The sequence below is a fragment of the Diadema setosum genome, chromosome 19 (assembly GCF_964275005.1).
Source record: "Diadema setosum chromosome 19, eeDiaSeto1, whole genome shotgun sequence".
NCBI classification, from domain to species: Eukaryota; Metazoa; Echinodermata; class Echinoidea; order Diadematoida; family Diadematidae; genus Diadema; species Diadema setosum.
Genome location: NC_092703.1, coordinates 21,638,274 through 21,663,275, shown reverse-complemented (window position 1 = coordinate 21,663,275; position 25,002 = coordinate 21,638,274). Strand labels below are relative to the sequence as shown.

Genomic DNA, 25,002 nt, shown 5'->3' with positions numbered 1-25,002 from the left:
CTTTTTCAGGGAACCTTTAAGTTGTAGATAAATACAAGATGGAAAACCCTATTGATAGCAGTCACTTTTCCCTCTTCGTTTCGATTTCTTCTAACTCCTATAAGTAACAAAAAATAAAAGGAAAACAGGAACTCATTGTTTTCATCTTAATTTTCAACACTTTTTTTTTTCATACGTATTACTGGCGAGGGGTGATGAAAAAAAAAAACCGAAGTCGACTCCCTCTTACAATTGTTTCGATCAATGGCTTTAATTCTATTCCTTTTGTTTATGGGAATAATTGAAATGCATGACAATGTATTCACATCGCCTGTTATCAAAGAGCAAGCATTAATTCATGTAAAATCTCTTTCGTTTATAAAGCACATTTAATCAAGGCACATAAAAAAAAAAAAAAACAAGCTTGGTAAATAGGTTCCCTCCTGTTGAAACAGATGGACAAGTTCAGATATGTTACGGAGTGACTATATATTGGCCTAGATAAGAAATCTTTGACGTTGAACATGAAAAAAAAAACTAACATGATGTGCAGTTTTATAGGTAAGTATTGCACAGCACTGTAGTAAAAGTTTTGGGGTTTGTATGTGTTTGCTTTTTATCTCCCTCCCCCCCCCCCCCAGAAAAAAGGAAAGCGTAATACAAATGACACTACAGTTATACGTTTTTTTTCTCCCTTACGTCCATGTTGATGGTCGACGCGTAGGTACTGCGATCGTGCTCCCAACCAGAGGAACACGGTATGACGTCACGTGAATGGAAATCGTCAAAGGAAAAGGGCGCCACCGTGGAGAGAGACGAGTACGTGGAGCTGCCATGCTCCGGCAGGGGCGTCAGCACGAATGGAGATGCCGATACGTTGTACATCGCGCACTGGCTCAGCTTGCTCGAATTCGTGGTATTCGACTCGGGAGGTATGCTGGCAGCCCGCTTGGCCGCCGCACACTCTGCCGGGTCGAGACTCCACGAGCTGCAGTTCTCCCCCTGCCATTCTGGAACCTGGTGTACAAGAGAGGGGATGTCATGTGAAAATAATTATGATTCTAGTAATTATAGGAGTAATTATGATGACAATGATAACCAGAAAAACACTTGTAGAGCGTAGACCTCCGCCAGGCAGCTCATTTTCACCCATACAGGGCCTACATGCAATGATGAAAGTTGCCCAGTTTCACAAGCCAATACTAGTACAAATGTATAGGTGTCTTTTGTTTACGTCATCAGTTTCCAGCTACGCGGCGCCTCGCCTGATAGTGCCGAATCCAAGAGATCTTACCACGGGGTCGGCCGCCATTTTTGAATTTTAATATGGCCACCATCACAAAAAATATTTAAAGATCCCTATCTTCAGTTCTAAATGACATGTGACACCAATATTTGGTACACAAGAGCGTTTTTATATGTTGAATTTGATGACAGATTAACTTGACGTGTCTGACAAACATCGAATGGCCGCCATTTTGAATTCCCATATGGCAGCCTCGACAAAATTTACAAAATCCCTATCTCGAGTTTTAAGTGACGATTGATGGTGCAATTAGGTGCAAACAGGTATTTTAACATGCCGAATTGAAAAATGAAATAATGTGATGTGTCTGTGTAAAGAAATGCCCGCTATTTTGAATTCCAATATGGCTGCCAAGACAAACATCACGACTAACATTCACGGGCATGCCAAAAAGCGCAGCAAAAATAAAGCATGATGCACCTTTCACTGACGTCACAATGTAAATACAGCAGCGCGTACTCAAACTGTTATTATAAAATGGGTTCAAGAATGTAGCCAATTGGAAGCGCTGAAACGAGTCACGTGTGCGTGCATTAATTTCTTCAGGTATGCACTAAGAAGAGTCTCTCTTCCACCTCCCTGGCCTGACGTACGTCACAATGTTTACACTAGCAGTGCGCACTCAATCAGTTGTTACAAGTGCGTCACGCGCTACTATACGCGCTGTCAATCCTGTAAACAACTTCTAGTTCGGGCCGCGGGCTGCCACAACAGCCGGCGGCCTTTCTTGTGCATAACAGTACGTGGCGTACGTATACTCTTATACGTACGTACAGTGCTTATGTGCGGGATTTCCGAGTGCGACGTGCGTAAATGTTTGGGACGAACATCTTCGGACATCTTGACTTTTGAGCGAGTGCTACATGTAGCTGACTGGTATTGTCCCACAAAGGTACGTGAATAATGCTGTTAGTTTTCGACCCATTTTATAAAACAAATGATGCACAGGATTATTTCGTGGCGTTAGTGAAGGTGCGGCGCTCTCTCGAGTATTGACAACGGTTGAAAAACATGCATTCGGCTGCGCCTCGTGCATGTCGCACCATTGTCAATACTCTCGAGCGCGCCGCACCTTCACTAACACACTCTATCCTGTGCATCATTTGTATACAAACGCGCGCTCAATCAGGTAGCCTAATTTACAAACCATGCTTGGCAAAACCATGGCAACTATAGGAAAATTCAAATTGGCTGCCGTGCAGCTTGTCAGACATATCAAATAAGTCTGTTATTGAAGTCACATATCACCATGCTTTTATGTATTAGATTTCAATGGCCTATGTTATTCAGAATTGAAGATAAAAACACCTAATCACACTATTCCACCAAAAAGTGTTCGAGAAAAACTGCTGAAAACACAACTTCCAGTTCGTTTTATGATGCACGGCCATATTATATATATGTGTATATATATATATATATATATATATACATAAATTCATACTATGAATAGGGCCTAGGCCTACATGCCAAGTTTCATTAGGACCCCGTTTACTGTAAACGCGCAAAAGGCCAAATGCGGTCCAAAATCGGCCGCGCATTTGGCCAAGCTCTGGAGGTAGTCTCGGCCGCGGCTCCGAGCCCGGCCTTTTCTCACTGTAAACGCACACTCGGCCAAATGCGGTACCAAATTGCGACCGGCGGGCTCCCAATAACAGTCGTTTGTTTTACAAGCAGAGCGCCAGTACGACTAAATATTGAAAGGTTTGAATTAAAAGCCCGGGCCGAGCCTGGCACTGTCAACGGACAAAATTGCGGGGCCGAATACCGCAATTGAGGCCGGGCTCGGCCGCGGTTCGGTCGTGGCTTGGCTCAGCTCTGCACTGTAAACGGAGTCTAGGATACCTCAAGCGGTCTTTTACTCCACAAAATTGATTACGGACGGAAGGACAGACAACCCGAAAACATAATGCCTTCGGCGACACTTCTACCCCGTTTATACTGCTAGCGGGTTTCAGAGCCTCCTCGAGGAGGTTCGAAAGCCCACTCTGAAAAAGCAGCCTCTTGTCTGTTTATACTGCTCGCCAAAAGCAGACCCTAGCAGGCCCAGCCTTCTCCTCTCCTCTGATTTATGGCGCGGGCTTTTGAGTGACAGTGTGCAAGTTGAAAGGCTTTCTGCAGCGGGGATTGGTCGAGATGGCTGGGTTGTTTATGTAAGCAGGTGATGACCTTCAGCAATTACCTCCGGGTCGGCCAAAAAGCGGCTTCTCGAACCCCCTTTGCGTTTATACTGCAGTCGAACCTCCTCGAGCCTGCTATAGCGGGTTCTGAAACCTCCCCCCCCCCCCCAACAGGAGGTTTCAGAACCCGAACCGACCCGACCCGACCCGATCGGATCGCCTTTTCTGAATTCTGTCTCTTTATACTGAGCTGAAAGCCTGCTCGAAGCGGCTACAGGGGGTTTCAGAACCCCCTTTTCCCTTAGTATAAACGGGGTATTCGTGTGGGAGGCATAAAACCAAATGAAATGAGACGCACTAAAACAATTAAGACTATTCAAGTGTAGCACTCCATTGTTGTAATGCCTTCACTGAGCAAACTTAAAGCCGAGGTTTTCAAGGGCAATTTTTAGCGATGTTAAGCCTTTGTTTTTAGCCTTTGTTAAGTTATCAGTTACCGAAACCTCAGACTGAAAGTGCACTCATTTAGAACCTTATTTCACATCTTTCAATGAATAGACCGTGCATTTTCCCATACTTTTGAACGACACTTTAACAAAAAGAATTGATTTACTATAAGGATTTAATATGCGGGTACGAAGAAGAAGGGGGATTCACAGCACCGTGGTGGGAAATGTGCCGTACGCTGATTAAACTTCATGCAACATTTCTTGGCTATTGTGGCTATTGTGATTTTGCAGAAACTCTGGCATGCAGAACAGGTTTTGTGTGTGTGGTCTGTGTGGTGTGGTGTGTGTGTGTGTGTGTGTGTGTATGTGTGCGTATGTGTCTGTGGGTGTGTGTGAGCGTGCGTGCGTGACTAGGTAGTCAGAATCAAACAGTCTGCACGAACGGCGCTCTTAGATCACAAAACTATAATTAGCAAAAGAAGACAAGGCAACGGGATAATGCAACTTTTGGTAAAAGTGGGACAGCAAGACAGCGTTGCGTTCGGATTTCTAGCGATATGATTGTAAAACCAAACCAATGTGCAAATAGCTGCCATTACTTGCTTGGTAACTCAAAGACAAAGTCTGCGCAAGGCGTAAGCTATCATTGCTGTTGTTGTTGACCATCTTTAAGTGATGTACCAGAGATGTCCTTTTTTTTTTTCTTCTTATTTGGGTCAGTTCAAAATTGTGAACAATATTATGGAGAGTACACCAAAATATAATGTGCACAGTGCTTATAAGGTAGGCTTATAACTTCATTGATCATTATTTTGACCATTTTACTTGTTGAACATGTTGAACGTGACCGGCATTTTCAGGTTATAGTTTATATACACTGTGGTGTGCGTGCTTTGTTTTGGTGGTAATGTTACCTAATATTAGGCCTATGTGGTAATAGTTGCAGAGAGTACAGGCCTACACACCAATTTCACAACGACGACAGAAAAGTGACGTCTGTGTCTATCTTCCACTATATTTCATTTCATTTCATTCCTTTATTTAAGCACGGCACATAGTACTTCAGTCCGGAGACTGTTCTTCCGCAGGTCCATGCGGATAAAACACAACATAGCCCCCCCCCCCCCCCCCCCCCCGGCGAGACAAAATGATGAAAGAAGAATAAAATGCAAACAGTCTTGCTGCACCTTGACATACATGAAATGATCGGTGAGATAATGTACTGTAATTATCTTTGTACAGGAAAAGTATAGGACTGAAGAGGGTGCCATAGTGTAGATAAGCGTGTAACTATTATAGGCATCCGCTTTGTGGTTATAGTTTTTACTGTGACTATTCACCAGAATACTTGAACTTAGGGCAGCAATCCAATTCAATAAGCCAGTTCGCAGTTACATTTTCCACATAAAGAACAGATAAAAATCAAGTGTACCAGCAGACATGTTGCTTTGTAAATCAATCGAGATAAGCACCTGGGGTGGTATTCTGAGGTCGTAATTAAGTCTGTAATTAACTTCATGATTAAGTCGTGAAGTTTATAATAGGCCCTTAATCATGGGCAAAATCGGTATTCTGAGGACGTAATTAAGGTATGATTAAGTCCCCTGTAATTATCTTAGGTCCCTCCCATCTAATTGTTATTCCATCCAATCAGACGCGTTGTTAGAAGCCAAAATGATGATTACACGCGCAAATATGCCCTCAATGCGCGCTCCTCCACGCCCCCTGTAATTACAACCCAAGAGCTCCGTGCGCACACTCCGGTATTTGATTACAACCCCTCACCTACGCACGCGAAGATCTCAACCTCTTTGCTCACATAAAATGACAAAATTCCTCGAAGATCGGCTATATTTCTTTTTTTCTCTGAATTCTACGGATACCATGATAACAAGATTCAACCGCTCCTCGGTTACCGAAGACGGTAAGCATCGTTGTGGCAGAGAAAACACGATGAATTGCGTGATATCGGAGTAGTTAATGACACTCTTTAGTATCATTAAGTTTTCCATTAACTTTCATACTTAATTACACCCTCAGAATACCGATTCGTAATTAACTCTGTGATTAATCCTCTCAGAGGTGCACGCACATTGATACGCGCAAACGCGTAGGTCCTTCCCGCCAAAACGCTTGTTGCTATGGTAGTTAATATACCTCCTACTTATGCTCTCAGAATACCAATTCGGTAATTAAGTGCTAATCAGACACTTAATAAGCTCTCAGAATACGGCCCAAAGAAAGTTCTGGTATACGCCTGCAAAAGTTGTCAAATTTTGCTCCAAAATGTGAACGTATGCCTAGGAAATGTGCGGAATAACGCTGTAATAACAAGATATTCGATGGGTAACGACGAAAATGGGAAATATTAACCAAAAACGTTCAGTCTCAGAACTTACCCGAACGGGGTCAGGCTAGACTCGGACTCGGGGATAACTCGGCCTCGCTTTGCTTGACGGCGGGATGAGTTGTATTGGTTGTCCCTCTGGATTGTACAGCGTTGTACTATGCATATGGGAGCGGCCTGTATAAACTACATTGTAGCGTTCTGGCTACTCGCAGTAATGGTCTGAGTTGTTACAACGCGCGCATCAAAAACCTCTTTGGCGCGCATGCAAAATTAGTGTGCGCCTCTCAAGCACCTCTAAAAACAATCAAAGACGCTTGATAAACAACATTGTAAAATGGGTTCAAGAATGTAGCCAATAGGAAGCGCTGAAATGAGTCACGTGTGCTTTGGTTATTCTAGTCCCATCGCACTGCGTGTTAAATCCACCGTGGTTAAATCCTATTGCCGATCGTCTGTGCGCGCGGCGGCTCCTTTGAATGGCATGCATACATACAGTACGCGCTGTCAATCCTGTAAACAACTTCTAGTTCGGGCTGCCTGCCTGCCGGCCTTTCTTCCCTTGTGCATAACATGTGTGGCGTACGTATACTCTAGTATACGTACACTTTGTAGAGTACAGTAGACCAAGCGTTGTGGGACCGGACGCGTACATGGAGTCACTTTGAATGGCAAATCCAACTATTTAGCAGGTTAATTCTCACGCCGTTTTCAGAGTATGTTGTCTAGTAGGCCTATATGAGGAGTCTATATCAAGTCTTTAAGGTAAAGGGTGCATATTCTATGTAAAATAAGTAAGTTTTCATGCAGGAACTTAAGTGTCCGGAAACCCAACCCCCCATCATACTTATACTGTATGTGCGGGATTTCCGAGTGCGACGTGCGTAAATGTTTGGGACGAACATCTTCGGACGTCTTGACCCACAAAGATACGTGAAAAACCCTGGAAAATGCTATTAGTTTCCGAATTTTCGACCCATTTTATAAAATGTTAGTGGAGGCGTAGCTCACTCTCGGGTATTTACAATGTAGTGCATGTTTCACAATTGTAAATACCCTCGAGTGCACTATACGCCTCCACTAACGCACTCTATCCTGTGCATCATTTGTATAACAAAAACTTCAAAGACCGCGCGTCTCAGCAACTGAGGTGATGTGCGTATATAGGCTTGAGGACCGCGCGCTGTCCATTTGTTTTGTACAGGATTAGCACGCACTTTCCTGTCTGCTCATCAAGGCCTCGTTTGGTACCCGTAGTATAGAGTATAGTAGCCCTACTACATATCGACCACCCTTATTGAAACCGACCGCGTATAATTCGCGCACTGAACACTTAGTACGCACTTTTCTGCGCGCAAAGCACATAAAAATGGATTGGCTTTGAATGTAGATTAGGATGGTGTGGGAAAACGCGATAATTCACTGATCATTAATGGTTTTAATCAAGGACAAAATTTCGAATGAATATTTTCACCGAATCGTAATGACAGCACAATGTAATGTCTATGGAAGTTTCTAAAAGGCTTCTAAAAAGCTTCGTACAACACGGTGTTCAATACAACTCGGTTTACGTGCATTGTCAATGCAAAATCAGCGGTCGATCCTAAAAACGCGATTTACCGCGGGGAGCTGAAACGAGGCCACGCAAGTTCGGCGGCGATATTTTTGCACTGAAACTTCGAATCGAAAAGGGAACAACGGCATTTGATAGAGCTGGATTTTCTCAATCACGTAGGTCAAGTTTTTTACGTGAATTTCAGTGTTAAATATTCTTATCAAGCAAATAAACATTAGGCGGTCGATTAGTAGTAGGTCCAACCCTACTGAACATGGCGATCACGAACTGTGTGTAAATTGTCTGAAATAGGGCTGAGTTTTCCCAGAGACCGTTCTGCGTTCTGGAATACTAGTAAAAGTCGGTCTACCGACTTTTATTATTTTTCTCATAATACTCCAAAACGACTCATCATTCCGGCAAACCGCGTCAAGCCAGGTAAGTTTCTTTGTAGACTCTTTCGATATATTGCAAGCAAATATGAAATGGTGCCAGACGGGTTCTCAGGCCCTTACCAGAACTTTGTTTTCACTTTAAAAGAAAACTGTACTGACATTTTCCAATTGTCTGATAATTCTAATCTACATTTTTTGATGCCTACTACTGGAAAGAGAGGATTGTAAAACCCAGGATAAGCCTGTAATGATTTTTTTTTTTCTTAAATGAAAACGAGCAAGCCATGGAACGATCCACGCAATTTGGCCTACGTCACAGGTGCTCTTTGTGCACAACTCCGACATTAGCAAGACGAACTACGTAATGCCAATTTACTGATGAAATCTCACACGAAGCACTCCAAAAGCTGTTATTTAGTATGATTGCAATATGGAGCTATAATAAATATGTTAAACAATATCTATTAATCTTTAAAAGCAAGCTCTTCAACAGCTTTTTATTTAGATAAAACTTGTGGGGAAATTCCAGATATGCAAAATGAAATTGGCATCGTTATCCGAACGTGCTGCCCATAGAAGACCGTGTGTAAGTAACGTTACGCATTGATGATCATGATCTAGCGATAGTTCGCCAGTTCAAACTATCTAACGTAGATGGGGAGGGCTGAGTGAATCTCGAAAATCCAAATGTAACCGTTAGATAGACTCTCTTCAACGGCACGCACGATTTACGCTTAGTGAGATGAAAACGGTACCCAGTACACATAGACTCTGAAATACTAGAACTAGGACTAGGACTACTGAGCAGTCAAGTAGTAGGTTATACGTGGCAGTCCAAGTTTTGATGAGTAGGCCCTACACTCACTCACCGTCGACATTGCAGCTGTAGGTCCTATGTGCACAGCGCTATTAAGGCACAGCGTAACGTTACATACCCTGCTGCCAGAACTTGAAAGTCCAGACAAGTCCAGACCCCAGATCTAGATCAGGACCCTTGTCCTGCAGGCACTGTTGTTCCTGTGCTGAATTTTTCAGGTATAAACTGATAGGCAAGAAGGACTGCTTTCTTAACTGTGTCATAGCCATTTGCCTCCTCATCCAAGAGCAGACACTACTGAATGTGCTTTGCCTGTGAGCTTTTGTTGTACTATCATAGACCAATATCTTTTTTCCCACTCCAAATTCCTGGCTATTCTCTCAAAGGAGAAAAAGAAAGAGTCTACATCCTCTTCATCAAAGCGGGGGACTGTGTTTGCCATTATTGCTATGTCGGGCGCCTTTGGTCTCGACATAGTAACATTAGGCCTGTCCCCTGGGACGCTACTGGCCTGTGCCTGAGTCAACTCAATTTGACGTTGCATTAACTCTTGTTCAAGTCTCAGATTTTCTGCCTTCATTTTTTTCTTTTTCTAACTCCAATCTAGCCAGTTCTAGTTGTGTGGAATCTACCCTCATGTCACTAGGTTTAGTAGTTGTTGTAGTACTTGGAACAGTTTTTCTAACAGATCTCAATCTCATCTGTACTCTCACTCTAGTCTGTGTGTTCATATTCACCCAGTTCAAGCTTCTTCACCAGAACAACACTGTAAACATTTCTTTCTTTCGACTACATTCTCTGATATCAGCATCTACATGAGTTGCAACATCAATCAACTGGGCTTTCACTAACCCTCTCAATCTACCAAGAGTAACGTCTTTCACAAACTCTGCTGCATCGAACTTGGCTGCCATGATTTATTCACATCTAGCTTTCCGACTAGATTTCAAGACTACGTCGCTAGCGCAACTTCCTACAAGTACACCCCAACTGGGTACCGAACTACGAGAATAGTCTAAGCAATTCAGACCGAACAAACACTCGTATATCAAGAGGCCAATTTCCTCGTAAAGCCACATCTAACGATGCTAATCCAAATAACCAGAAAGTGACACACTAATCTGATAGAATGACATAACTGAAACGGTAATACGTACCCTTCCTTTCCAGCAATACATGCTGCAACCCTGGTATTCAGCTTGCGAGAAGACCAGTACAAGTGCCCAAAACATACTCATCGCATCGCTTATTAGTTCGCGAATCGCACTTCCATTCACAACCACTGCTAACGTAGCCCCATTAAAGGGGACCTCCGGATGATTTTCATACTTTTACAACTGAACAACTATAAATTAGTGGAACCGAGTACAGAGTTTCTGAATTCATAGTGATTGGGATGAGAAATGAGAATGTTTCCAAAATTTATAACAAATTGCAGTGAACAAGGATGATGACATGGCAGCCTCACCATGAGAATGCATGAGTTGGGGCGCAAGGAAGCAGAACAAAAGAAGAAAGCATGCATAGATTCTTCACAGGTGTACTTGTTAAGCAGGGGGTATTGTAATGGAATTACACTGCTACATTTCTGAAGCCCCTATGTGAGGCTCTGATGTCATCAACACTGTTCAGTGTAATTTGTTTAAGATTTTCATTTCATTGGTTTCTCTGCTCAAGGGCAACAATAAATTACACGAATCTATATATGGAGCTGTTGATTTATCTACTACATGATGTTGAATTGTGAAAATCGTCCGGAATGCCCCTTTAAGCCCGCCGCACACTACACGATTTTGCCCTGATTCACCGGTCTTAAGACCTTAAGACTAGAAGTGTGACGTATAACAGTCTCGCCATTGTCTAGTCGTACCACTGGGTCTTAGCGCCAGTAGTAGAGATCTGACATGTTGCATTTCTACGACTGGTCGTAGGCTTTCAGCCATTCACTATGCAGTAGAATACAAGCGCACGCAGTGCGCACTGCGCGCGCTTTACAGTCGGGTCGTACAGTGTGCGGTGTCTGGTCATACGACTCGTCTTAAAGGTACTAGCCCACATTTGCAAACCCTCCCCCCCCCCCCAAAAAAAAAAAAAAGAAAAAAGAAATCAAAACTGCATAAAACAGGTCCAATATGACTTCAAGTACAAGTTATAACAGTAACATACCTCACCTGTCGCTCTTTGTCTATACCATTCGATAAAAGAGAGAAAATCATCGTTTTAAAATCAATTTTCAAACCGGGTCAACCCGACCCAAAATCGAATTACGAGCGCGGGCTATAGCTACGTACATTGTACATGTAACACGTACGTGGACCGGAGCTAGCGAGCGTTATACGCATGCATACGGATTACGGTGCATTTTCATTTATTTTTATGAAAGTAATGGACTAATTGGAACGAAATTTTGCACAGGTGTTACTGCAATCATACCCAAACTCAATGCTAACTATGAGACCAATTGCTGCAGGTTTACAAATGTGGGCTAATACCTTTAAGACCCAGCTTGGCTTAAGACTTTAAGACCAGTCTGATCCTGTAGTGTGTAGTGGCCTTTACACATACCATGCAATGTCACGCAGTATGAAATACCGCTATACGAACGAACGACACTGTTACGTTCGCTACATACCTTGTGTACACATCTCACATGAGTGCGAAAACTACACATACCACCAACGGGCATCAATCATTACAACGATGTACCAAACACCGAAATGACTACCCAAAAGACGGCTTGTTTGTATGTTCATTTCCCAGACATATTGTTTCCCACATGTCATGCACCAACGAATCACACGTCATGCACCAACAAAATATCTGTCATACACCGACAAAACATTCTTGGATCAGCACCGAATGACTACAGCCTGCTGTTCACGCCATGTTTGCCAACTCCCACTCTCGTGTCCCGGATGGGCACTTTTTATTCACCCCACCCTGGTATCACACTGCTTTTCTCCATCACAATGTGAGAATATTTTTCATTTGCACAAAGCGATCGACGAGAAGAAAGCGTTTGTAAATGTACTTAAAATTGAAAAACGAAAGAAACACAAAGCGGTGACAGCCTCATGACCTTTGTCCTTCAACAATTCCATCGTGAATTAAAAAGGCTGGTTGGTATAGCATTCAGGTAAAGCTTCATTCATCGAACCTCCCCTTACAAATTTTTATGGCCTATAAGCTACGTGTGTTAGCAAGTTTGATCATCTGAAAGTGCAGCGCATCAGTGTTGAAGGATAGTTAACACGATCTCGAATTCATGCATTACACCATAGTCTACAGGATATAATACACAGTGTATTTCACGTCACAACAATTAAGTGGAACGGTGCGTGGAGTACAAAAGTGCATCTTTGATTATATTTCAACGGATCTAAGACAATTATCCCCTTGACAATGACAATACCCCAGCCCTAGCCCCTATAATATTAATCTTGAACCTAATCTGAGCCCTATGGTTAACCCTATAATCTTTATTCTGACCTTATCACTTATATACCAGTATCAATAATAGATGGTTATCTGTCCTTGTGGGTTTGTCCTGAAACGACTTTAACGCGCTAATTCACAGCTATCCGCTTTTAACAACCAAAATTGAAGAAAAAAAAAAGCATTTGCAAAGCCATATATCATTCACAAAAAAGTCATCAAAGAACAAGCTCCCTTGAATGTTTATCAGTCTTATCTCATGTGTTTTAATTCTTTTTTTTTTTCTTTTAGATGACCTTCATCTGCTCATGCGCAGATGGTAACTCTGCACTGGCTGATGGACTTGCCAAATGATACATTAAACACTGAAAAAAAAAAACACTCGCTGGTAGTGTCAAAATATCTCATCCCTGTAAATTATTGCTACTTGTTGATTATATTATAAAAGATAGGTTCTATATATAGTCTCGAAAGTGTTTTCTGCCCAGTCGAGGTGATCTGTCTCACTTCTATCCTTTTATACCGTTATGAAGTGATCCCTCGGTGAGTGAAATATTTACCAGCTCCCAAATGGAATTAATTTTCTAAAGGAACTCGACCCTTCACAACCACAGCTTACTATAGCTACCTCCATGGTTGCATTCCTAGACGGAAAAGACAAACATCATATTTTAACTAATTGCTTAACTATACGTGCTAAAGAAAACAAACCAACGTTTCTCAAAATGCCGAACGCAACAACTTTAATCATTCTTGCTGGTTTTACGTCGGTAAGCCACAGCAGTGCGGGAACCTGCAATGCGGCAGTGGTTAGGTAAGTTCAGTTCAGTTCAGTTTATCTCTGCACTCCATTTTCAATACAAAATAACACAAGCAATAAAACAAAGCATCACTGCATGAATTTCTTCCATGCATCAATACACATAGCGTAGTACAATACAGTACGAAAGATTACTATATGAATGGTGAGAAAGAAAAGGCATATCAATGCCAATCTATTGAAAGAAGACTTTAACGGAGGGAACGCTCCGAATAAAGTTTTGAAGAAAAAAAATATGAAAATGCCGGGGACCATTTTTGCTCCATTAACTCCTGGACTGAATAGTGAATTGGATGAGGAAGACATATTTTTTTTAAGCGATTGAAAAGGCATTTGAAAGAATACCTTTTGACCCTAAATCACAATGCACAGCTTATTCAGAGGCGAAAACAGGAGGGGTATCTTACTGCTGTAGCATGCCCAGGCTCTGCTCTCAGTTATTGAATATTGAAGGGGTCAGTCAGAGAGCAGCCAAAGATCAACACGTGTCCATTGCTGAACACTGAGAGGTTTCAAGTCGTTTACCTGATACAGGTCTCCGAGCATTTTTTTTTTTTCAAGGAGACAGAAGTTAAAGTCTCTCGTTAGTTTGAAACACAATGTTTGTTTTTGTTTTTGGTTTGTTTTTGTTTTGTTTTTTGTTTTTTAAGAGGGAGTGCAAGAACAAATTTTAACAGACGCACGGACACGAAATCTATTATGATATGTGGATTTTTTAGTATGGTGTTAAAGTGGTGATAAAATTTCCTCTTCATCATACCCTTAACAAATTTCATTCAGTATTCCAATATTTATTATGTCAATGATATTAGTGAACATTAAATGATTAAGTCATTGCCCACATTTTTTGACCTCTTAATAACGTGTTCATCTTCTCGAAAATCAAAGTATCTTACACAACTGAACACATTTAATTTGCAGTTTTATAGCCTGCAATTTCTGTAGAAAAAAAAGCCCGCTCGTTATGCACGTTATAAATCGTCTGAATATATGTCTGTTGTAACGTTTGATCAATTTGAAAATATAGATAGACGATACACACTTCACCATCATATCCTGCACACTAAAAGATAGGAGTGCAAATATGTACCCCTAGGAGTACAGATGCTTGTCCCTATACAAGGAACCCTACAGGTACTCATCTGTACCCCATACAGGGGTACACAGTGTGCACCCCTACCTGGGGGTGCAGACATGCACCCTATGGGGTATACTTATTTGTACGTTTAAGGGTACTCGTTTGTATCACCATAGGTACTTTATGCACCCTTATGGGTACTTATATGCACCTTTAGGGGTACTGATTTGTATCATCAAGGGTACTTAAACGGACCCCTAGGGGTACAGTTTGTGTACCCCTATATGGGGTGCAGACATGCACCTTTAGGGTGGCTTGTATAGGGATAAGCGTCTGTACCCCTAGAGGTCCATATTTGCACTCCTATTTTTAGTGTGTATGTGACTGTGTAAGTAAACAATATGACACACACACAAACACACAGACAAACATATGCACACAACCTATGAGAGTAAGTTTACAGCATACAACTTTATGTATAAGACATGCTAAGGTGTTTTTCCTTGATATACAAATTATACGCTTTATTTACTGGAAACTTATAACAAAGCAAAAGCATCCACGTGTTGAAATTGCACTACAAACACAGAGGACTATATAGGAATAAGGTTGTTGTGTTAGAAAATATACATGTACACGATGTAGTAGTGCATTGCAAAAAAAAAATTTAAATAACCTGCCATTTTTGCAAAATTGTGAATCATTTTTGGCTTGCGAATTTAACAAGCAAAATTCTCACCAAGCGCTAGTGGGGTATAATATTTAGTGCATTTATTGTCTCAGCGTCAATTCACGAAAACAAGATCTTGTGACAATACCTGTGACCTTCTCATTCACAAAAATATATGTACGCAAAGACGAACAGCCTATGCAGTACACGGAGATGGAGACTGCTTATCTTTGGCACAATGTAGATGCCTACACGAATACATAACATTTGGACAACAAAGAACTATGTCATAATATACACTCAAATATTGAGATTACACAGCCATGAAATCCATACATGCTCAAAATTCATATTTCCATAATATCTCATCAATCATAAAGTTGACTTGGAGAACATCTGTCACATGTCCACACGTTGAACATCCTACACAATCATATCAAACGAAATATCACTTGATTTCATTTGTTTGTAAATCACTTTGGTTGTTCATAATTTCCAAATCAAAGGTAAAAAGCTTTGACAGAATAAAAAAAAAAACACTGTAGCACTAATAGGTAAATATGGAGCGAAATTTGGCGTGAAATGTGCAAACGTCGTCGGGAAATGTGCAAGCCATTTACTTTAGCAATACTGTGTATAAAGTTGATAGATAAACTTCATGTCAAAACTGCGCATGAACCTCCACCATTAATATTTTCTCATAAGATCCTTGACAGATTTTCAACAAAATTGGCAGGTAGCACCACTATGGCAATGGGATCTCAATTTGTTTAGATTAGTCATACCCCGCTTTTTTTCGGGGGGGGGGGGGGGCTCAAAGTCCCAGAACTATAGTCTACGGTTTTATCAAAATTCTTATATTCTGTAACCAAATAATTAAGATAGAGCTTGATTGGTGCTATAAAGACATTGATGACAGTAGTTCAAGTTTAATGGCAAATACAGGGATACAGGGCACGGGGCCATGTGGGGGGGGGGACTTCAACTCCCCTCCCTAGCCCACTTTCGGGGGGGGGGGGAGGGGAGTTGAAGCTTAAGATTCCTAAATCTCTGGAATTTTTAATCTTCTGTCGAACCGAAAAAGATATAGAACTATACGTTAATGCTATGCAGACACTATAGTTACTAAAATTTCAGGTTTGATGATGACGGATCCAGGGGTGTATTCAGCGGTGTATGTGTGTGTGGAGGAGGGGGGGGGTGGGGGGTGGCTCATTTTCTCAAATTAAGATCATATCACCATGAAATGCAATCTGCCAAGTTTCGTGAAAATCCGTTGCAGATTTTTCAAGAAGATGCTGAAAATGTGGAAAATCCCCCTCCTCCCCCCACCCCAAAGTGGACACCCCTGGATTCGCCATAATCAGACGTGAAATTTCAGTCATTAATGTCTTTATTAGCACTAACTTACCTCTATCTTTTCCGGTTTGACAGAAGAAGAAAAAAAATCCAGAGTTTAGGGACTCTGAGGCTTCAACCCCCTCCCCCTCCTTTGGCGGGGGGGGGGCTCATTTTATCAATTAAGATCATACTACCATAAACATGCTATCTGCCAAGTTTGATTAAAATCCGTTTTAGACTTTTAAAGAAGATGCTGAAAATGTGGAAAAGCCCCCTCCTCCCCCACCCCCCAATCTGGACACCCCTGGATCTGCCATAATCAAACATGAAATTTCAGTCATTAATGTCTCCATATCACTAACTTACCTCTATCTTTTCTGGTTTGACAGAAGAAGATTTAAAAATTCTAGAGATTAGGGATCTGACGCTTCATCTCCCCCCCCCCCCTTTGGCGGTGGGGGGGGGGATAAGACTCATTTTAACAAATAAAGATCATATCACCGTAAAGATGCTATCTGCCAAGTTAATTTGTCGTGAAATTTATCGAGAAGATGCTGAAAATGTGGACAATCCCCCTCCTCTGCATCACCCCCCCCCCCCCCAATCAGGGTACCCCTGGATCCGCTATAATCAAAAATGAAATTTCAGTCATTAATGTCTTCAAAACACTAACTTAGCTCTATCTTTTTTCGATTCGGCAGAAGAGAGAACAAAAAAATCCAAAGATCATGGTCTTTGAGGCTTCAACCCCCTCGCTCCCCCCATCCTTCGATGGTGGTGGTGGTGGTGGGGGGGGGGCTCATTTTAATAAATTACTACCATATCACTACTAAGATGTTATCTGCCAAATCTGGTGAAAATCCGTTGTGGGGTTTACAAGAAAATGCTGAAAATGTTAAAAACAAAACAAAACAAGTGGTCGCTACAGACAGGTGGTGGCTAAGACATATGGTAAAGGTAGTAATGATTTATCCACATTTTTGATTGAGAGTTTCTCTTCCATCTATACATAATGATATAGGTGAAATGAACGGTTTGCACATTTCCCGGCGTCACGTTTGCACATTTCCCGTTGATGAAATTTAGAGATCTGCACATTTCCCGGCAAGACGTTTGCACATTCCCCGGCGTTTGCACATTTCCCGGCGAGACGTTTGCACATTTCCCGGCGTTTGCACATTTCCCGGTGTTTGCACATTTCCAGGCTCCACAGACCCCCCTACCCACGTTCGCACCCCCCCCCCCACACACACACACACACAACCAACCCTACAAACAACAGGAACAAGATGTTCAACAACAACAAACAGACTAAAAAAACAAACGAACAAACATACAAACAAGTTCCCCGGCCCTTGCACACTTGGGGCGAAGAGCTAAATTAGTGAGCTCTATCGCAAAGAAACCCCTTACCGATCAATAAGAGCCTGTTGCTTCGAGTACGAGTATTCATAGAGCTAGCTCCATGTTTACATACACTCACCGCGCATCAGTGATCGGCTGCTCCGCCTATGAACACGATACCGATGCTGTGGAAAGCCGTATGTACGGACATCACACACACGAGGACGAAGATAATGATCTGATATCGGCCGAACTCGCCGACGGTCGATAAGATTTCGTCGAATTTCATGTTGACACCTACGATTAAGTGGATTTCCTATCAAATGTTTTGTCGAGGACTGGGGTTCTGGGTTTCAGATTTGGAGTTGGTGCTTCTAGCAGACCAACAAGCTCAATATGAAGATAGTGGTGGTGTACTGACGCGGTTTGATCGGATGAGGGCGTTCGTCTCACCTGTTATTGAATTTCATTACATTTCGTTTTTGTCGAGTTTCCATGCACTTTACGTTTGTAACATACAAGATGCACAAAAGTAAAGTATTTACATTCCTCCGATGATCTTGCTCTTCCCAAAGTGCTACTGTCTGGGGCCCCGTACAGGATGAAATAGCTGGCATTGGTGTTTTGGATATCTCTGATGGGTACTACTTTCATTGCAAAAAGAAATTAGCCGTGACCCTTTTCAGCTGAATAAAATCAGTGGGGGGGGGGGGGACTTTGGGGCTACTGTCTGGGGCCCCGTACAGGATAAAATAGCTGGCATTGCTGTTTTCATGATAGGTACACCCAAAGGAACAACTTTTGTCCGTGACCCCCTTCGGCTGAATAAATGCATTTTTCGGGGCCCCTTTTTGTGGCCCCTAGGCTTACGGTACAGGATGTGACTTGCCAGCAATTCATTTTAATGACCCTTGGCCACATCCTGATATGATGAGACCATCAAACCGTGTGACACTTTTCAGCTGAAGAAATCTTCTGGGCTCCCGGTCTATAACCCTAATCCTGAAATTCATCTAAACCCTTACACAAGTTGTCTACTTGCTAGCTACTTGCAAAAACATGGGCGAAATTTGGGGATCCGTAGTAAGTACCGCCTCAGGACGGATTTTGGAGCACGCAGTCACGACGTAGCCTTTGCAGAACTTTCTCTGCGTTCGAGCTGCGGCTGTGCTACGGATTAATTCATCCCCAGTACGGGTGACGCACGTTCTCTGTACAGCCGACTTGCACGCACTTACAACATAGGCCTACGTAAGCAGCACGTGAAAGAACGTCCTCGGTACCGACTGTGCCAAGGTTACACCACTCTACGCTGTGCTTATACCAGCCTACGTAACAATATACGCCCAGCGATCAATGCAGATCATGGTGTAGAAAAAAAAAAAAAACATAATCAATTTTCTGCTTTCTTCCTTTCTGCAATGAGCACATAACGTAAAAATACGTAGTTTTTACGTAAGTTTACGCAACCCTGCGCGGCTGTAGATCTACTCCATAATATGTCTACTTGATAGTACGGAACACAACGCTACTGTAGGTCAGTACCTTAGCAATAACAGTACGCTATCCCACTACACAAGTCCGACCCCCCCCCCCCCCCCATGCAACCAAGGATTTACCCAAACATTCCTTTTTCCTCCTAATTGTTGCAGTACTTTAGCTTGCTTCCGTCATGTTTTGTTTTTGTTTTGTTTTGTTTTGTTTTGTTTTGTTTTGTTTTGTTTTGTTTTGCCCTGAGTGAGCAAGTCTGCCAGGTCCGGTGTGAATGTCTGTTAAATATAGATGAATATATTTATTCATACAGTGTATTATATATATATATATATATATATATATATATATATATATATATATATATACAGCGTGTCCCAGAAAAAATGAAACCGAGTTTAATTGCAATTCTTTGCGATCATAATCATAAATTTGCTTTATAAGATGTACATGGATTGAAAGATACATTTCTCTTCTTTCATGGATTTGATGCACAACTTATAGTTCATAATTCATGCATGACTGAGTTAGAACAATAGACACTAGGGCTAGTAAATTTTCATTTGCACGAGCAAATGGCGACTTTGAATGAGTTTTTCAGACTTTTTCAGCAATCTTTTGCAAAAAATAAAAATCATAGCCTTAATATCCATTCCTTTTTCTTTCATATGATATCCCATGCGTAAAAAATGACCAACGCCTGCTCGAGAAAACGTAATTTGATTGATTGATGAAGGACAAACCACGCGTGAGGGAAATGTAGAGAGGAATGAAAACAGTGAAATAAGTTTGCGGTACAAAATCATCAAAATGTGTATCATTGTTGTAATGTTGATTTCCCATAGCCATTAGACTGCGTGCAGCCTGAGAATACTCACGAAATTAGTCTTCATTTTGGTTTTAATGTCTCATATAGCTTATTCTAAATAAATGGCATGAATGACAACAAAGGGATTTCCGTCTCATACATCATTCTCTGTAAATACCTTCGCACTGCGGTTATTTTGTGTGAATTCAATGGTGCAGATAAGCCCATTGTCTAATGCTATGTCGGGAGAGCTGAATGCTTGTTTTTCGACTATCCGTGAATCGGTAGAAATGAAGCATGTTGCATGCAAATTTTTCTCAAGTATGCGTCATTCATATTTGACGCGTAAGGTCTCATATGAAAGAAGAAAATATGAATATTTGGGTTATGAACTTTGTCTTTCGAAAACGTAACGTTAAAAGTCTGAAAAATTCACTTAAAGTCACCATTTGCGCGTGCAAATGAAAAGTTGGTAGCACCACTGTTCATTGTTCTAACTCAGTCATGCATGAACGATGAACTTTAAGTTGTACATCAAAGAATGAAAGAAGAAAAGTTTATCTTTCCATTGTATATCTCATAAAGAAAATGTATGATTTCGATAGTAAAAATTTGCATGGAAACCCGGTTTCGTTTTTTGGGGGACACGCTGTATATATATGGATATATATATTCATCACAGAATTTTTCCGTCAGAATTGCTTGAAAAAACATCTAAAACATGATTCTGTCCTACACATTAGAGCTCACACATTGATTGAGGAAGGCAAGCGAAAGCTTACTCTTGCTCGAGCTTAAAGGTATCGTATAGTTTTGGTTGAGACCTAATTTCAAGTTTCTAACATTGTTTTGATGAGATAATGAGAAACCTCTTATGAAATATGAAAGAGCATAGAATTCCATGAGGAATTCAACGTTTATTTGATAAAAATTGGTTTTGAAATGGCTGAGATATCCAAAACAGAGCGATTCTAATTAAGTGTGGGACCCATCTTTTTATATTACGATCGCTTTTGTTTTTGGATGATTCAGTCGTTCCAAACCAGATTTTCATCTAATTATTTGATAAACTTTGAATTCCTCTTAAAATGGTATGCTCCGTACTATATTTCATAAGTGTTTTCTTGGTATCTCGCAAAAGGTTAAAAGCCCAGCTTTCATCTCCACCAATACTATACCATCCCTTTAATATTTACTTTGGCAAATTTGAGCATGACGTGCTTGAAAACTGTTTTCAATGCACACGGCCACAATAGACATATCATGGAGGTAGTTCTACCTCCTTAGTCATATACAACAGGAGTCAGTGCTCAAGGACACAGCGCGAACTTTAATACATGTGTGATACGCAGGTGGGACAACTGTTGTTTTCATCGAGCTTATTCCATACTGCCCTAATCTGACCGACGCTATGCAGTCTAGCTGCGACAAGCAAGAGAGAGAAAGGGGGGCCGGGGGGGGGGGGGTGAAAGGACTGCAAAAGAGTGTTCACCGTAGACGTATAGGCTGCTGCATTTCTTTGCGTGGCATCAGTTCAGGAGACCATGGGTGTATGCAAGGGGGGGGGGGGGGGGTCGGGAGGGTCGTACGATCCCCCCCCCCCCCCAAATTTCCAAAAGGTCCACTTTTTGTAAAAGACATTTTTGTTTTTCGAGGGCTTTTTACCCTATAGATCTATACAACAGGCAAAAAAGTCACTTTTGTATGCACCAAAATAATGGCCCCATTTTAAGATATAAAATTCAAAAACTCCCTACCGTTAAGGTAGGAGGGGAGGTACCCCCTCCCACACCCTTCCCCCGCTCGGTCGCTCCGCTCCCTCGCAAAGGTAAAGGTCCAAAAATTGTGATTACGACCCCCCCCCCAGAAAAAAACCTGGATACACCCCTGAAGACATACCCGATTTCAGAACTTGTCTTCCCATTACCGACACTCAGGAAGCCTTAAGCCAAAAGAGCAAGGTAAGCTGCGGTGAGCCGACCACTAATCTACAACGCATGGTAGGACCTATTAAAATGTATCCAACACGATAATTCCTATTTCTATAGACATTTTGTTCCATCATACATCGTTGCGTAATAGTGCTACACACTCATCTAGAATATAACATGTAATCATAGTTATTATAACAGCGCGTACTGGGGGCATTTCATGAAGGAACTTGTCGGATAAAATGTCCGACAAGTCAATTATATCCGACAAGTTCAGAAAAATCAGCCAATCAGACTAAAGAATTTTTCAAAACTTATCGGATATAATTGACTTGTCAGATATTTTATTCGACAAGTTCCTTCATGAAATGCCCCCCTGATGTATTTGAATACGAACACACAATACCTACACACTACTTACAAAACAAAACAGAGCGCAACAGGAAAATATCAAATTTTGCCAGTGGAGAATAATGATTATACGAAACTCCAAAGATCTTGAAGCGTTCCAAACATTCATAAGCAGCGACGATTTATTGTGTTCCCACAGAGTATTTACAAAGTAAGTAAAGTGCAGTTTCAGAATCACATGAGTGTGAATATATTTGGTCCTGCTGGTGTCAGGATCGAGGTTTCATCAGATTTTCGTTTTGGTGTGTGTGAGTGTGCGTACGTATGCGTAGGCTATACATATCATAATCATCAGCATCATAAGCAAAATATATAATAATGTATTTATGTGTGTATGTGTATGTGAATATATCATAATGCATATCAAAATTACGAACATCAATGAATACTTATTGGTATCTTCTCGTTAATTATAGAGACAAGGTTATTTTGTTTTGCATGTATCACTATACCGTTTATAGTCACGTGTACATCATTGTACATTGTAATCACATCGAAAGATGCTAGCGGAGAGTAGGCCTATAAACTGCATAGTATGCACGCTGGCAGCTGTTCAATCTGGACTTGAAAGAATATTGATCAGAAATAATGTATGAATACTGAATTGTGTACAGTAACAAGTGATTCTTTTGTTTTTTTTTTTTTAGTTTTTAGCTTTTGAACTGTTTTTACGTTTTGCCTAACCCAATGCATTTATTTGTCCAGAGCGTATTCAGAAGAAAATATAATGCAAAAGACATTTATATGGAATGTCCTTCAACACTTAGGAAAAATGAATAGGCCTACCTATCATTCCTGACTGATCACTGAAACAATGTCCTGCGTGTAGCAGCTAGGGATGATAAAATTTACTCTATTATAAAAATATCACATTGTTCGTCAGACAAAGGGTGACCCTTATCCCTCAACTCATACCAAACTTGTGTAGCCGCGAAGTATTGAATGCAATCAAAAACGCCCACACAAGCACACACACACACACCAACATACGCGCACACACACACACACATAACATCACATCAACATACACATACAAACATCACATGACATCACATGACGTCACATCACATCACATCACATCATTGCGGATCTACTATCAACTTGACGCAAAAAACTAGACCGTGTGAGGGCTTATGTTCCATTCAGATCAGGGTAGTCCTGGGCCCCGTTGCAAGAAAGTTGCAATCAATTGCAAATAATTGCTAATTTTGAAACAACCATTCTGATTGGCTCAGGGTCTGCCCTATTAAGGAGACATGCATGCAACAATGATTTTGATTGGCCAGTGACAATCAGTTGCAAGTTGCGTTTAAAAGCAAAGTTTCTAGCAACGGGGCCCAGGGCCCAGGGCCCCGTTGCTAGAAACTTTGCGTTTAAACGCAACTTGCAACTGATTGTCACTGGCCAATCAAAATCATTGTTGCATGCATGTCTCCTTAATAGGGCAGACCCTGAGCCAATCAGAATGGTTGTTTCAACATTAGCAATTATTTGCAATTGATTGCAACTTTCTTGCAACGGGGCCCAGATACTGGACGATTTTAATCGTCCGCATTCCCCACACTAACACACGCATACACATGCATGCACCCACACAATGCGCCCAACCGCTGATTGCGACACTCGGACAGTGTACATACAGACACCATCAACGTACGTCCGTACGTACGCGGGTACACTGCATACGAATACAGTCCAGGAAGTGGACTAAGATCAGGGGGGTGTTAGATAAAGAGTGGTTTTGAGGTTCAATGCTCAAAACCGCTCTCCCTAATAGTATTCTAAGGCCGCGTCACATCAGAGACAGTCAAACCTGTTTATAGCGGCCACTCAAGGGAGACGGCAACTTGGTGGTCGTCACAGACAGGTGGCTGCTTTAGATATATGGTCGTCATCATGGCTTTTCTCTCGGAGTGGAAAGTGGCCGCTAAGGCAGATTTGAATGTAGTTCGTGATATAGCTGATGACGTTCTTTGTATTCATAGCTATTCGTAGCGATCCGCAGAGATACGCTGGAGCCGATTTTTCTTTTCTTTTTAAACATGTCAAAGCAGTATCTCATAGTCATAGAAACGATTAAATTAACATTTAATCATCTTGCGCAAATTTGTCAAAGCAATGGACAATTCTATCAACACCACGGCTGTGACAAGGGCATTTTTCTGCGACACGGAGCATGGGGCTTAGAGCTAGAGGACTTCTATCGACATCAACAAAACCCCTGTCGGTAAAATATTATATTTATAAGTCAAGTACACGTTGCCTCTTGAACTCACCGCGCACCAGTGATCGGCTGCTCCGCCTATGAACACGATACCAATGCTGTGGAAAGCGTTGGGTATGGTAAACACACACACGAGTAAGAAGATAATGATCTGATATCGACCGAACTCGCCGACAGTCGATAAGATGTCGTCAAATTTCATGTTCGCCAATCGTTTGACAGAATGCAACTTTCAGAGCAGACTTCCAACGCACTGTCTTGTGGAGGACTCTTGTGAGAAAGGTTCGAAGCTTTCAGATCGGGAGTGAGTGCTCCTGCAGCAACCAATAAAATGCTCACGAGATATCATGCAGTGGGAAGCACTGAAGTAGAAGTCAGTGGTGGGAAGACAGCAAGAGTGGTTGAATGACGCGGTTTGATCGGCTGAGGGCGTTCCTGCCATTCACTAGCGGTCTCACACCTGTTAATAACTACTAAAGTG

At 41.7% G+C, this 25,002-nt stretch overlaps 1 protein-coding gene across 1 annotated transcript in view; it reads right to left on the bottom strand.

The window, feature by feature from the left end:
- LOC140242776 (organic cation transporter protein-like) overlaps window positions 1–24,723 on the bottom strand; it is a 43,341-nt gene extending 18,618 nt beyond the window's left edge. Inside the window, exons 1-2 of the mRNA XM_072322535.1 lie at window positions 24,574–24,723; window positions 679–996 (exon numbers count right to left, since the gene is read on the bottom strand). Coding sequence (XP_072178636.1) covers window positions 679–996; window positions 24,574–24,723 — 468 coding nt within the window. The remainder of the gene's footprint in view (window positions 1–678; window positions 997–24,573) is intronic.
- Between the last annotated feature and the right edge of the window lie 279 nt (window positions 24,724–25,002).